General features: G+C 46.9%; 1 protein-coding gene across 7 annotated transcripts in view; it reads right to left on the bottom strand.

Moving 5' to 3' along the window:
- Positions 1 to 13,833, bottom strand: part of rhbdl3 (rhomboid, veinlet-like 3 (Drosophila)) — a 56,134-nt gene that overhangs the window by 24,631 nt on the left and 17,670 nt on the right. For all 7 annotated transcript variants that reach the window (XM_073026438.1, XM_073026433.1, XM_073026437.1 and 4 more), the window contains 4 exons: positions 12,490 to 12,648; positions 4,320 to 4,544; positions 3,109 to 3,257; positions 1,754 to 1,866 (listed from right to left, as the gene is read on the bottom strand). In XM_073026438.1, coding sequence (XP_072882539.1) covers positions 1,754 to 1,866; positions 3,109 to 3,257; positions 4,320 to 4,544; positions 12,490 to 12,648 — 646 coding nt within the window. The remainder of the gene's footprint in view (positions 1 to 1,753; positions 1,867 to 3,108; positions 3,258 to 4,319; positions 4,545 to 12,489; positions 12,649 to 13,833) is intronic.

Below are 13,833 nucleotides of genomic sequence, written 5' to 3'. Positions count from 1 at the left end.
CAACTGTTACACCGATCCTTTCTTGACTGTTACACCTGTCAGTCCATCCTCAACTGTTACACCGATCCTTTCTCGACTGTTACACCTGTCAGCCCATCCTTGACTGTTACACTGATCCTTTCTCGACTGTTACACCGGTCTTTTCTCAACTGTTACACCCATCAGTCCATCCTCGACTGTTACACCAATCTTTTCTTGACTGTTACACCCATCAGCTCCTCCTCGACTGTTGCTGGTCTTTTATACCCATCAGAAGAGACTGAACAGGTTTCTAGGTACTGGAGGAATGGATGGGACTGCAGCAGGAATGTGGTGTCGAGGTCGAAGCTCGATGTGAGATAGATCAACTGGCTGCTGTTGCCACAACAACTTGTACTCAACGTCAGTAAGACCAAGGAGTTGATTGTGGACTTCCGAAAGGGGAAGTCGAGGGAACACACAACTGTCCTCATCGAGAGATCAGGTGTGCAGCTTCAAGTTGCTGGGTGTCAACATCTCTGAATATCTACCCAGGCTCAACATGTTGATGTAAATACAAAAAAGGCAGGTCAGTGGCTATATGTCATTAGGAATTTGAGGAGACTTGGCCGGTCACCAAGGACACTTGCAAATTTCTGTAGATGTACCCTGGAGAGCATTATAACTGGTGTGGAGCAGCCACTGCACAGGATCAGAAAAAGCTGCAGAAAGTTATAAACTCAGCCAGCACCATCATGGGCAATAGGCTTCCCATAATGAGGACACCTTCACAAGGTGATGCCTCAAAAAGTCAGCCTCCATCGTAAAGGACCCCATCACCCAGGACATGCTCTCTTCCCTTTGCCACTATCAGGGAGGAGGTACAGGAGCCTGAAGACACACACTCGATGATTCAGGAACAGCTTCTTCCCCTCTGCCATCAGGGAGGAGGTACAGGAGCCTCAAGACACACACTCAGTAACAGCTTCTTCCCCTCTGCCATCAGGGAGGATGTACAGGAGCCTGAAGACACACACTCGATGATTCAGGAACAGCTTCTTCCCCTCTGCCATCAGGGAGGAGGTACAGGAGCCTGAAGAGACACACTCAGCGATTCAGGAACAGCTTCTTCCCCTCTGCCATCAGGGAGGAGGTACAGGAGCCTGAAGACACACACTCGATGATTCAGGAACAGCTTCTTCCCCTCTGCCATCAGGGAGGAGGTATAGGAGCCTGAAGACACACACTCAATAATTCAGGAACAGCTTCTTCCCCTCTGTCTTCCGATTCCCAAATGGACATTGAACCCATGGACACTACTTCACTGTTTTTTTCACAAACAAGAGAATATCCCCAGGTGCTGGAAATCCGAGCACCACACACCAAATGCTGGAGGAACTCAGCAGGCCAGGCAGCATCTAGGGAAGAGTACAGTCGATGTTTTAGGCTGAGACCCGTCAGCAGGTCGGCTCCTGCCTGGCTGGCTGAGTTCCTCCAGCTCTTCGTGTGAGTTGCTCACTACTTTTCTCTCTCTTTTTTTTGTGCTACTTATTTATTTTTTATTTATACTTATTGTAATTTATAGATTTTTATTATGTATGGCAATGTACTGCTGTCATAAAACAACAAATTTCATGATGTATGCTGGAGATATTAAACCTGATTCTGATTCTTATGTACTGTATGTACATAGATATAGAAATACACAGAGAGATAGATACACCGTATATAGACAGAGACACACACTCACTCATAGAGACACGGGAGCTGAGACCCCTGACCCCTGAACCATTACCTGCGAGAACCCCGCTGAGGTAGATGAAGCTGATTCGGAGGGATCCATGGACCATCTCAAGGGGAACACCGACCAGAATCTGCAGCGTTACGTTGAAAGCCAGGTGCTCTACCCTGGAACAGAGAGGGTGCACACATGAAGGATGTCATTAAGCCAGAGGAGGCACAGAAAGGATTCACAGGGGTATTTCCCCGGGCCGAAGGGCTTCGAGTACGGGCAGCAGGGTAACAGTGATCAACATAATGCTATTACAGTATCAGTGACCTCGGTTCAATTCCTGCCACAGTCTGTAAGAAGTCTGTATGTTCTCCCCTTGACCATATGGGTTTCTTCCAGATGCTCCAGCTTCTGGGTGTTGGGGTGGAGATACATCTCTATAAAAGAAGATGTACGATGCTCCTTCCCTCCGCTAGCCTGCAGGTCACCCTTGGACAAGGTGTAGCACCTGCTTAGCCCCCTGATCAGGGTCATGTGAAGCCATGGGAGCAGGTGGTGTGTGTGAGTAGCTGGTGCATATCACAAGTCCTGGTTATGCGACCACTGACACCAGGCAGACAGTCTCTGAAGAGTATTGATAATGGCTGGGGTCACCCATCTTGTAAAGACACTGCCCAGAAGATGGCAATGGCAAACCACTTCTGTAGAAAAACTTGCCAAGAACAATCATGGTCATGGAAAGCCCATGTTCCCCCAGGTCTCACACCACCAGGTTCAGGTACTGTTACCACCCCTCAACCAACAGGCTCTTGAACCAAAGGGGATAACTTCACTTGCCCATCAATGAAATATTCCCACAACCCATAGACTTACTTTCACTCTTCATCTCATGTTCTCAATATTTATTGCTTATTTATTTATTATCATTATTTCTTTCCTTTTTGCATTTGCACAGTTTGTTGTCTCTAACACTCTGGTTGAACGCCCAAGTTGGGCAGTCTTTCATTGATTCTGTTATGGTTATTATTCTATAGATTTGTTGAGTATGCCCACAAGAAAATGAATCTCAAGGTGGTAAATGGTGACACGTATGTAAGTTTGATAATAAAATTTACTCTGAACTTTGGTGCAGTAAAGATTTCTAAGTGGGATTTGAGCAACGCCAACTGGAGAAGGTTGTAAGGGCTGAAGGGACTGGGGAATGGACTGACGGGGAGGTGCTTTCACTGAGCCAGCACACAGGCCATGGACAGAATGGCCTGTGCCAGTGTTGTAACTTCACTGTCACGTGAGTGGTGAGCTCTGGTCTGAGGCTGGCGTCAGGCAGAGGGGTTGGTGCCAGGTGGTGGGCCACGGTCAGAGGCTGGGGGAGTTGGCGAGGGGCGGTGCAGTGGGGTCCAGCTTCAGTAGGTACTCACCCCACGTGCATGAAGATGTAGCTGAGGTAACGCCAGGCCTGCCTCCGGAGCTGAGGTTGGTACACCAGCGGGTTCTCTAGGTAGGACGGGTGTGCCACCTGTAGCACCCACCTATCCAGCACCAGCCCATAGTAGATGAAGGTAACAATCTGTCGGGTACAGGTTCATCACGTGTCACGCAATAGATTCGTATTCATTCATTAGCACGCGAGCATCAAAACTCAGGGTGAAATGTGTCGTTTGCATTGACAACCGACTCGGTCGAAGGGTGAGCGGGGGTAACCTGCAAGTGTCACCACGTGTTCCTGCGCTAACACACATCCACGTTGTTCAGCAGGACAGCCCAAATAACAACAGCAACGAGCCCCTTTCTCCTCTGTCACCACCCCCAGCAGGACGTTCCACACACCCATCACTCTCTGTGTAAGAAAACCTACCCTGACTCCTCCCCCCCTATAATCCCCATGTGCAGGAGGGAAGAGTTAGATTGATCTTAAGAGTAGGATAAAAGGATTTTGCTCTAATTGTGTACTTTCTTGTAAAAGTCATGTATAATTTATGAAGAATTAATGTTTTTTTTCTCGTGAATGATGCTGTGTGCCTGTGATGTGGCCACAGTTTTAGTGTTACATTACACCTGTGCTCACACATACGTGTGCGTGTACGCATATATCGAAATAGTAAGGTCTGTTAATGTATTTTGACACTTGTCAGGTATGGCGATGATGTAATCAGTCGGGGACAGAACACATGGTGTGAGGGAGCTTGGAACTGAGAATTGGAAATACAGACACTTGCAGGGCATGAAGCGTTGATTCATGCACTATCTAAATTCTAAGACAGGTTGCAAATACACAGCAGGGGTGACTAGAACATGGATTTGAAAATAAGGGTAACGTTAGTTGATGAGAATGGAGAAATCTAGGATCCGACACTTACAATGTTTTACGGAGCCAGCTACTCTGGGCCTGAGGTGGACATGATGGCTCAACTCATTTGAACTTTATGCCGATGGTAAAGAACTGATAGTGGACGATAACACGACAAATAATACACAACAGAGACGAAGAGCACTACTTTTGCTCCTTGCAGGACCAGATGTGCAGGGTATATTCTCAAAACTGACAAGCACGGGTATGCAGGGTCTAACGCTTGCCCGCACACTGGAAATAGCGGCACAATGTGAAAAAGTAGAGGAACAGTGGACTTGCCTCCAGAACAGTGACGGTGACAATGAACCAGGGCGGCGGGTAGCAGGTGTAGCTGTCGTAGTACCAGCGGCGGTCCAGCCCCCGGGGTAGGGTCTCGTATGCAATGTGCCTGATGAAACGCTGGCCCAGGGTGAGGCCCGTCTCCTCCAGCAGCGAGTTGGCCCGCAGACGGCGGCTGCCCAGGAGAACGGCACGGCGGAAGCTGTTGGTCCTTTTGCTGCTCATCTGGTGGGAAGGAAGGAGACAGCAGGAGTGAATCGTTTCCAGGGATGCACCGGGGTCACAAGATAAACCTGACCCTAACCCTATTGCAAGTGCCGGGGGGACTGAGGAGCTGGAGGTTGTGGGGTGACTGTTAGATGATTCCATTTCAAAGTTATTTATCACTTGGACGTCGAAGCCTACAGTGAAATGTGTCGTATGCACGGACAACCTACACAACCTAACGATGTGCTGGGGGCAGCCCACAAAGGTCACCACACACTCAGGCACCAGCGTAGCATGTTCACAAAGCTTGGCAGGGCAACTCAAGACAAGAGAACAACAGCAGAACAAGCTTCTTTCCCACCGTCCCAACAACACACACACACACACACACACATCCCGCCCCCCCCCCCCCCCCCCAACCCCAGGTTCGGCCACTTCCGGGTTTTCAGACCTTGGCCCCAGACTCTCTGCCTCACAGTTATCAGGTCTCCAAACTCTAGTCCCTTGCAGACTCGACCTTCGGGCCTCTACCTCCAGACTCACCAATACACAATACTCATTGTTACCCACACACACAGCACGTTGTTGCAAAATGGTGGTTCGTCAGTCTTTGTCTATGTGTAGTTTTTTTTTATGAGTCATGGAAAAGTACAGCACAGACACAGGCCCTTTGGCCCATCTGGTCTCTGCCAAGCCATTTAAACTGCCTACTCCATCGGCCTGCTCTGGGACCACAGTGTGATTAGGGATAGTCAGCAAGGCTTCACGAGGGACAGGTTGTGCCTCGGGAGCCTGACTGAATTCTTCGAGGATGTGACAAAGCACATTGATGACGATGGAGCAGTGGACGTGGTGAATATGGATTTTAATAAGGTGTTTGATAAGGTTCCCTGTGGGAGGCTTATTTAGAAAGTCAGTCGGCATGGGATCGAGGGAGATTTGGCTTGCCCACAGAAGGCAGAGGGTGGTCGCAGACGCAGTGTTTTCTGAACAGTGGTGTTCCACAGGGATCTGTTCTGGGACCTCGGCTCTTGGTGATTTTTATAAATGACTTGGATGAGGAAGTGGAAGGGTGCGTTAGGAAATTTGCAGATGAACGTAGATTGGTGAAGTTGTGGATAGAGGTTAAAACAGGACATTGACCCACTTGCAGAGCCAGGCTCAGGGTGGCAGATAGGGTTCAAACTGGAAAAGTGTGAAGTGATTCACTTTGGAAGGTTGAGTTTGAAGACAGAGTACAGGGTTGATGGCATGATTCCTAACTGTGCGGAGGAACAGAGGTGTCAAAAATCACTGCTTTTTAATTCAGCATCAGCACAAATGAATAACATAACACAAGCATACGCAACTGATACTATTTAAAAACTGTACTCGTAGTGAAGAGCAGGCAGCTACAAACAAAGCCTTTGAGTGAGTTCCAGTTTCTTTGGTTATATTTCTTTAATACAGATTTGAAGCTGCCTTGAAGAACTTTTATATATAGAAACAAAAAGATATGGATTAACTTTTTCTATTTAAATCTCACAATAAAAGTTCAGGTTGGCAGGAGAGGGACATCTCACCCAAAGGAGGTGTAAAACGCTCCCTCCCTCCGCTAGCCTGCAGGTCACCCTTGGACAAGGTGTAGCACCTGCTTTGCCCCCTTAAGCAGGGTCATGTGAAGCCACGGGAGCAGGCAGTGGATGGTCGTATGAGCAGCCGGTGCACATCACAAGTCCCGGTTATGTGACCACTGACGTCAGGCAGACAATCTCTGAAGAGTATTGATAATGGCTGGGGTCACCTGTCTTGAAAAGACACTGTCCAGAAGGCAGCAATGGCAAACCCCTTCTGTAGAAACATTTGCCGAGAACAATCATGGTCATTAGACTATGATCTCCCACATCATATGACACAACACATAATGATGATGATGGATATAATTTCCTATTCAACCATTGTTGGCAGAATTTCAGATGATAACTGGAAGGTGTACAGGAGGGAGATATACCAGCTAGTTGAGTGGTGTCACAGCAACAACTTTGCACTCAACGTCAGTAAGACCAAAGAACTGATTGTGGACTTTAGAAAGGGTAAGACGAGGGAACACATACTAGTCCTCAACGAGGGATCAGACATGGAAAGCATGAGTGACTTGAAGTCCCTGGGTGTCAATATCTGTGAGGACCGAACCTGGACCCAACATATTGGTGCAGCTACAAAGAAGGCACGACAGCGGCTATATTTCATTAGGAGTTTGAGGAGATTTGGTATGTCACCAAAAACACTTGTATATCTCTACAGATGTATTGTGAAGAGCATTCTAAGTGGATGCATCACTGTGTGGTATGGGGTGGAGTGTGGGGGGGGGTGGTGGCGGAGGTTGCTAATGCACAGGATTGAAGTAAGCTGCAGAGTTGTAAACTCAGTCAGCTCCATCATGGGCATTAGCCTCCATAATATCCAGAATACCTTCAAGGAGCGATGCCTCAAAAAGGCGGCTCCATCATTAAGGAGCCCCATCACCCAGGACACACCCTCTTCTCCTTGTTACCATCAGGAAGGAGGTACAGGAGCCTGAAGACTCACACTCAATGATTCAGGAACAGCTTCTTCCCCTCTGCCATCTGATTTCTGGATGGACATTGAACCCATGAACACTACCTGATATACACAAATTTCATGACACGTGCCAGTGATATTAAACCTGATTCTGACTTCCTCAAGAGGCTAAAGAAATTCGGCATGGCTGCGTCGAGCTTTACCTATTTTCATCGATGCACCACAGACTGCTTTCTGTCTGGGTGCAGGACGGCCTGGTCAGCACATGACCGTAAGGAGCTGCAGAGTGTTGCGTGCACAGTTCGGCACATCACGGGAACCAGCCCCCCCTCTCTGGGCATTGTCTTTGCGTCTCGCTGCCTCAGAAAGCAAAACGATTTGAACTGCTCCTTGGGAAAGCTGCTACAATTGATATCTGCTTCCTTCAGCGCTCAGGTAACGCAGCTTCACAGAGAGCGGCTGCACGACAGGATCTAATCGATTCCACACTCCGCGTCTGAGTGCCACTGCTGGCTCACAGAAAGTTAACATGGGCTCATCTGTTTACGTCTGAAATATGACACAGAGCAGCACAGTCAATGAGGTTTGTCTCTTGTGATTATAATAAATAAGATCAGGATCATTAACCCATCAAAGGAGGAATTATGTCTCAGTGCCATGGAGATTTAAGACAATGAATATCTGGGTGAGCTACAGAGGGGAGTGGGCAGTTTAAATGTTTCAGCGCTGACCAGATGACCAAAGGGCCTGTTTCTGCGCTGTGTTTTTCTTTGACCCTATGACTTCTGTCAGTCAACAGGTTTGGAGGGTTAATATAGAATAACAGATACACACATGAGATTTAAACTCCAAGAGGACCACGACCTTGTAGTAGGGTTCGGAGGCTTGCATGCTCAGTGACCCAGAGAGCTGTATTGGCTGGAGTCAGGGTTTGGCTCTTGGTAGGGTCATCCATGCCAAACAGGTCAAAGGGTAGAGGTCAGACTACGAGTGGCCCAACATTCCTCCAGGTTCGGGGGTTCATCTCAGGGCTAACAACCCTGACTGGTAAAATCAAAATGGAAACAGCAATAAAGAATCCTTCTACGTCTGAGTGCAGTGGTATTCCTGAGTCTCCACTCAGGATTTGTGTGACTAGCAGTAGTGAAAACCGAGAGGAAGCCCTGAACACGCCAGAGATGGAGGACCTCCACTGCTGCCCTGAACACCAGCGGTGTTACGGACAGTAAACAAACACGTTTGGCTTAAAGGGTGATAGGTTCAGGCATTTTGTACATAAAGTAACAGCTTCCTGGGAGTCTAGTTATAAGCTAGCATGAGGAGAGATTTGACAGAGAGAGGCACAGGTAGGGTAGACGCAAGCAGACTTCTGCTGAGATGGTGGCATGCTGGGATTCAGCAGCGTCCCCAGGGCCAAACAACGGGGCTATTGTCTTTTTAAAATGTATTTATTATGATCGCAAGACTCTGCTGGAGATTAAGAACTTAAAGAGTCATAGGCCTTCCCCATCACTGAGTTCTTGTTGGCGGAGAAACTGAAGGTGCTGGACTTGGTGCGGATCGTGCCGCTGTCTGTTTCAGTGAGGTGTTGGAGGAGTCGGTGCACGAAGACGATGTGTAATCTAACAGTGAGTGATCATCTTGGTCACTTTTATTGTGATCACAAGACCCTGTGGGACATTGTTGATGTGGAATGCTGCAGGTCCGATTCACTGATTTATTGGCAGACGGCAGGGGAGCTGTGTGGCCTCAGTCGTGACGATGACTAGGCCTCAAGCCGTGGTGTTGCCTGTCTACAACTGCCCAGCAGAGGAGCGTTGGAGCTGGCGCACTCCGCAGCGGTGTGTGGTGTCCAAGCTGGAGTTGGTGCTGCCCCCTAGTGTTTGCTCAGCAGAAGACAAGACGTATTGTGTTTGACTGCAGTCAGCTCCAGCAACATTCATGGACTCACAGGGAACTGGACTCTTTTTTTGTGTCACTGTGTCTTAGATGTGCTAAATGTTCCTCGTGGTGTGTATGACTGCTGGTGCTATGTTTCGGCCCTTGGCCCTGGAGTAACGCTGTGTTGTTTGGCTGTATTCATGTACGGTTGAATGACAATTAGACTTGAACTTTTTCCACTGAGGTTGGACGAGACAAAAACTAGAGGCCAAAAGAGTGGAAGGTCAAATACTTAAGAGGAACCTGAGGAGGACGGTCAGTGCAATGAGCTGCCAACGCAAGTGGTGCATGGGAACTCGACTTCAACATGTAAGAGAAGTTTGAATAAGTACATGAATGGGAGGGGTATGGAGGGCTATGGTTCAGGTGGGAATCGATGAGACTAGGCAGAGTAACAGTTGGCATGGACTAGATGGGCTGAAGGGCCTGTTTCTGTGCTGTAATGTTCTATGACTCTATGGAATCTAATCAAAGGATTTGGGGGAGTGTGTGTATATGTATATATATAGAATAATAGCTATCTATGAATGAATTACAGGCTGAAATCTAATCAAGACATTCCTGGGCTTCATATTTCAAGTAACAGATATCAAAGAGAGAATTACAGGCTAGAATCAAATCAAGGGGCTTATACACTCAGTGACCACTTTATTAGGTTCCTCCTGTACTTAATTAGGTGGCCATGAAGTATATGTTTGTGCCCTTCTGCTGCTGTAGCCAACGTGCTTCAAGGTTCAACATGTGCATTCAGAGATGCTCTTCTGCACATCACTGTTGTAACACGTGGTTATTTGAGCTACTGACTCCTTGCTGTCAGCTGGGGTTTTTTTAAATGCACCATTGCCTATAAACTCTAGAGACTATTGAACGTGAAAATCCCAGGAGATCAGCAGTTCTTGAGATACTCAAACCACCCCGTCTGGCACCGACAATCATTCCACAGTCAAAGTCACTGAGATCACTTTTCTTTCCAATTCTGATTTTTAGTCTGAACAACAACTGAACCTCTTGACCATGTCTGTGTGCTTTTATGCTTTGTGTCACTGCCACATGATTGGCTGATTAGATATTTGCATTAACAAGCAAGTGTACAGATGTACCTAATAAAGTGGCCACTGAGTGTATGCAGAATAACAGGAGTGAGTTATAGGCTCAAATCTAATCAAGAGATTCAGTATTTTATATACAGTGGATTTTGGTTAATTGCAACACATTAGGACTAGTACATTTTGGCCCAATTAAGCAGCTGTCCCATTTAGCCAAACTTCCAAGTTAAAAAGGTGTAAGAAAACAAAATACTGTTTAACTGAGTAAGAAATTATGTATTTAAATGAAATACAGAAAAATAGAATGCTACTAATACTGTGACAGCAGCATAACACTGTGTATTAGTTCCTAATAGTTGTTGATGAAGGAATTCAGTGTACACTGCCGTTCTTTGATTGACTGTAAATGTACAGAGCAGCACAGATACCTAGTGCAGATAATTGACTGCCTTCATACAATGCTTCTGATGATTACAGCTTCCAAATCTTCATTTTCATTGTAACATTCAAGATGATTGTTGATACTTTCAAATTCTTCATAGTTCCTAACTTGTCGAAGTAGTGAAATTGTTTCATTTTCACTCCCAGGCGCTCCTGGCATCTCCAAGTCTGAATGCTTGAAACCACAGTGAGCAAAACAGTTCTGAATGTCTTACTGCTTATTTCCTGCCAACTATCAGTGACAAATATCACTGCTTTTTGAACACAAACACACATAACTGACACTACTTTAAAACTGTTTGCTCTAAGCAGAATGTAGTCTAATAGCCACACTAAGGCACATGACTGACGCTAGTTAGAAACTGTTAACCAACAGTCTCCTGTCAATAGGGTCCCAAATAAACAAAGGGAATCCCAGCTATTTTCACAATTGGTTTTTGTTCTTTAAAAGTTTTAAGTTGCCGCCTTGATTAACCAATGGCCCAATTAACTGGAATCCATGGTATTGAATGAGAGATATCAAAGAGAATTACAGGCTGGGAACTTATCAATGGGTTCAGAAGGTTTATATATAGAATAGCAGATGTACAGGAGTGAGTTACAGGCTGGAATCTGATCAAAGGTTTTGAGGGGTTATATATAGAATAACAGATTCCTCAAGATGGGTGACAGGTTGGAATTTAATCCCGGGATTTGGGTGGGGGGGGGGGGGTAAGAGATGGACCTTGACCAGTAGAGATTGTATTTCACCTTCCATGTGTTGGATTAGAGCATAAATTGTTAGCTTCCTCGTAATTTCGATGTTCCTATGCTTGCTTGTGTTTTTATATAATCATATATACATTTGAGGGGCACTTTATGAGTGACTTTGACTGTTAGTGCCAGACAGGGTGGTTTGAGTATCTCAGAAACCAATGATTGTCTGGGATTTTCATGCATGGCAGCTTCTAAAGTTTATAGAGAACGGTGCGAAAATCAAAAAAACAAACATCAAGTGAGCAGAAGTTCCGTGGGTGAAAACACCTTGTTACAGAGAGAGGTCAGAGGAGAATGGCCAGACTGGTTCAAGCTGACAGGAAGGCGACAGTGACTCAGAAGGCCATGTGGTGCGCAGAAGAGCATCTCTGAACGCACAACACGCTAAACCTTGAAGTAGATGGGCTGCAGCAACAAAAGACGACAAGTACACTGTGCTCTCACTGGCCACTTTATTAAGTACAGGGGGTTCCTAATAAAGTGGCCACTAGGTGGTTATGTACTGCAATTGTTCAGTGAATTTTGCAGTAACTGCATAACTGATTCTGTATTTTTCTAAGCAAAACACACAAAATGCTGGAGGAACTCAGCAGGCCAGGCAGCATCTGTGGAAAAAAACTACAGTCGACGTATCGGGCCGAGACCCTTCAGCATTTTGTGTGTGTTGCTTGGATTTCCAGCATCTGCAGATTTTCTCCTGTATTTTTCTAGAAGCTTCTTAGCTTTTCTGCAGCAGGTGTCATGCCACTTGAACCTGGCCAGTTTCATAGGTTATTTGTTGTCAAGGGGAGTCTTGTTATCTTTTTTTAATCTTTTACGATTAACTCAATAAACAGTGCTAAACAACAGGTCGCATGACCCTCCGGATCACAAGGTCACTGGGATCCAACATGTGGGATCGTGGTCAGTGGCTCTGACCTGAGTGATTGGCCGGTCCATTTCAGAGGTTTGGTAAGAGTCAGCCACTGAGATGATGGTCAGGAGTCACACACAGTCCATTACAAGGTAAGGGCAAACACAAGAAGACTCCTAATTTGCCCCTGACCCTACCAGCCTACCCCCCACCATTCAATACAAGGTGGCATCACATAGTTCAGAGACACGGATTTGATCCCAGCAGCCGGTGCTGTCCGTGTGGAGTCTGAACGTTCTCCCTGTGGCCACGTGGGGCCTCAGCCCCCCGAGTGCAGCTGAGCCTCAGGGAATCAGCCCTCCGCCGGTGGCCTCCCCCCACTCACCAAGTTGACAAAGTCCTGGTAACAGATGCCGCTCTCTGAGCTGCTGTCCGCCAGCGCCAGGAGTACCTCCAGCTTGTGTGGTTCCAGCTGCGACCCGTGAGTGTGCAGCAGACCCCGGAACTTCTCGGCACTGATGTAGCCTGTGTTTGCCGGGTCAAACTGTGGAGAGAACAAAGAGAACGAGCGTGAATGCACAAAGGCACTTGGAGAGGCAGCTAGATAGAACCAGCTGACACCTTAAGACAGAGGAGCAGAATTAGACCATTCAGCCCATCAACTCTACCCCACCATTCCATCATCTGACTTATATTCCCTCTCAACGCCGATCTCTTGCCTTCTGTCCCTAACCTTTGATGCCCTTACTAATTTAGAACCTGCCGAAGGGTTTCAGCCCGAAATGTCGACTCTGCATTTTTCCATAGACACTGTCTGACCTGCTGAGTTCCTCCAGCATTTTGTGTGTGTTACTCTGACCATAGACACTGTCTGACCTGCTGAGTTCCTCCAGCATTTTGTGTGTGTTACTCTGACCATAGACACTGTCTGACCTGCTGAGTTCCTCCAGCATTTTGTGTGTATTACTCTGACCATAGACACTGCCTGACCTGCTGAGTTCCTCCAGCATTTTGTGTGTGTTACTCTGACCATAGACACTGCCTGACCTGCTGAGTTCCTCCAGCATTTTGTGTGTGTTACTCTGACCATAGACACTGTCTGACCTGCTGAGTTCCTCCAGCATTTTGTGTGTGTTACTCTGACCATAGACACTGTCTGACCTGCTGAGTTCCTCCAGCATTTTGTGTGTATTACTCTGACCATAGACACTGCCTGACCTGCTGAGTTCCTCCAGCATTTTGTGTGTGTTACTCTGACCATAGACACTGTCTGACCTGCCGATCCCCTCCAGCATTTTGTGTGTGTTACTCTGACCATAGACACTGTCTGACCTGCCGATCCCCTCCAGCATTTTGTGTGTGTTACTCTGACCATAGACACTGCCTGACCTGCTGAGTTCCTCCAGCATTTTGTGTGTGTTACTCTGACCATAGACACTGCCTGGCCTGCTGAGTTCCTCCAGCATTTTGTGTGTGTTACTCTGACCATAGACACTGTCTGGCCTGCTGAGTTCCTCCAGCATTTTGTGTGTGTTACTCTGACCATAGACACTGTCTGACCTGCTGAGTTCCTCCAGCATTTTGTGTGTGTTGTTTTCCAGCATCTGCAGATTTTCTCTGGTTTGTGATCTAATCTAGAACCTACCAACCTCTCTTTTAAATATACCCAATGACGGCCTCAACATCCATCTGAGGCAATGAATTCCACCACCTCCAGCTAAAAAAAAAT

Source organism: Hemitrygon akajei, chromosome 22 (genome assembly GCF_048418815.1).
Source record: "Hemitrygon akajei chromosome 22, sHemAka1.3, whole genome shotgun sequence".
In the NCBI taxonomy this organism is placed as follows: Eukaryota; Metazoa; Chordata; class Chondrichthyes; order Myliobatiformes; family Dasyatidae; genus Hemitrygon; species Hemitrygon akajei.
This window is presented reverse-complemented; position numbering and strand designations above follow the sequence as displayed.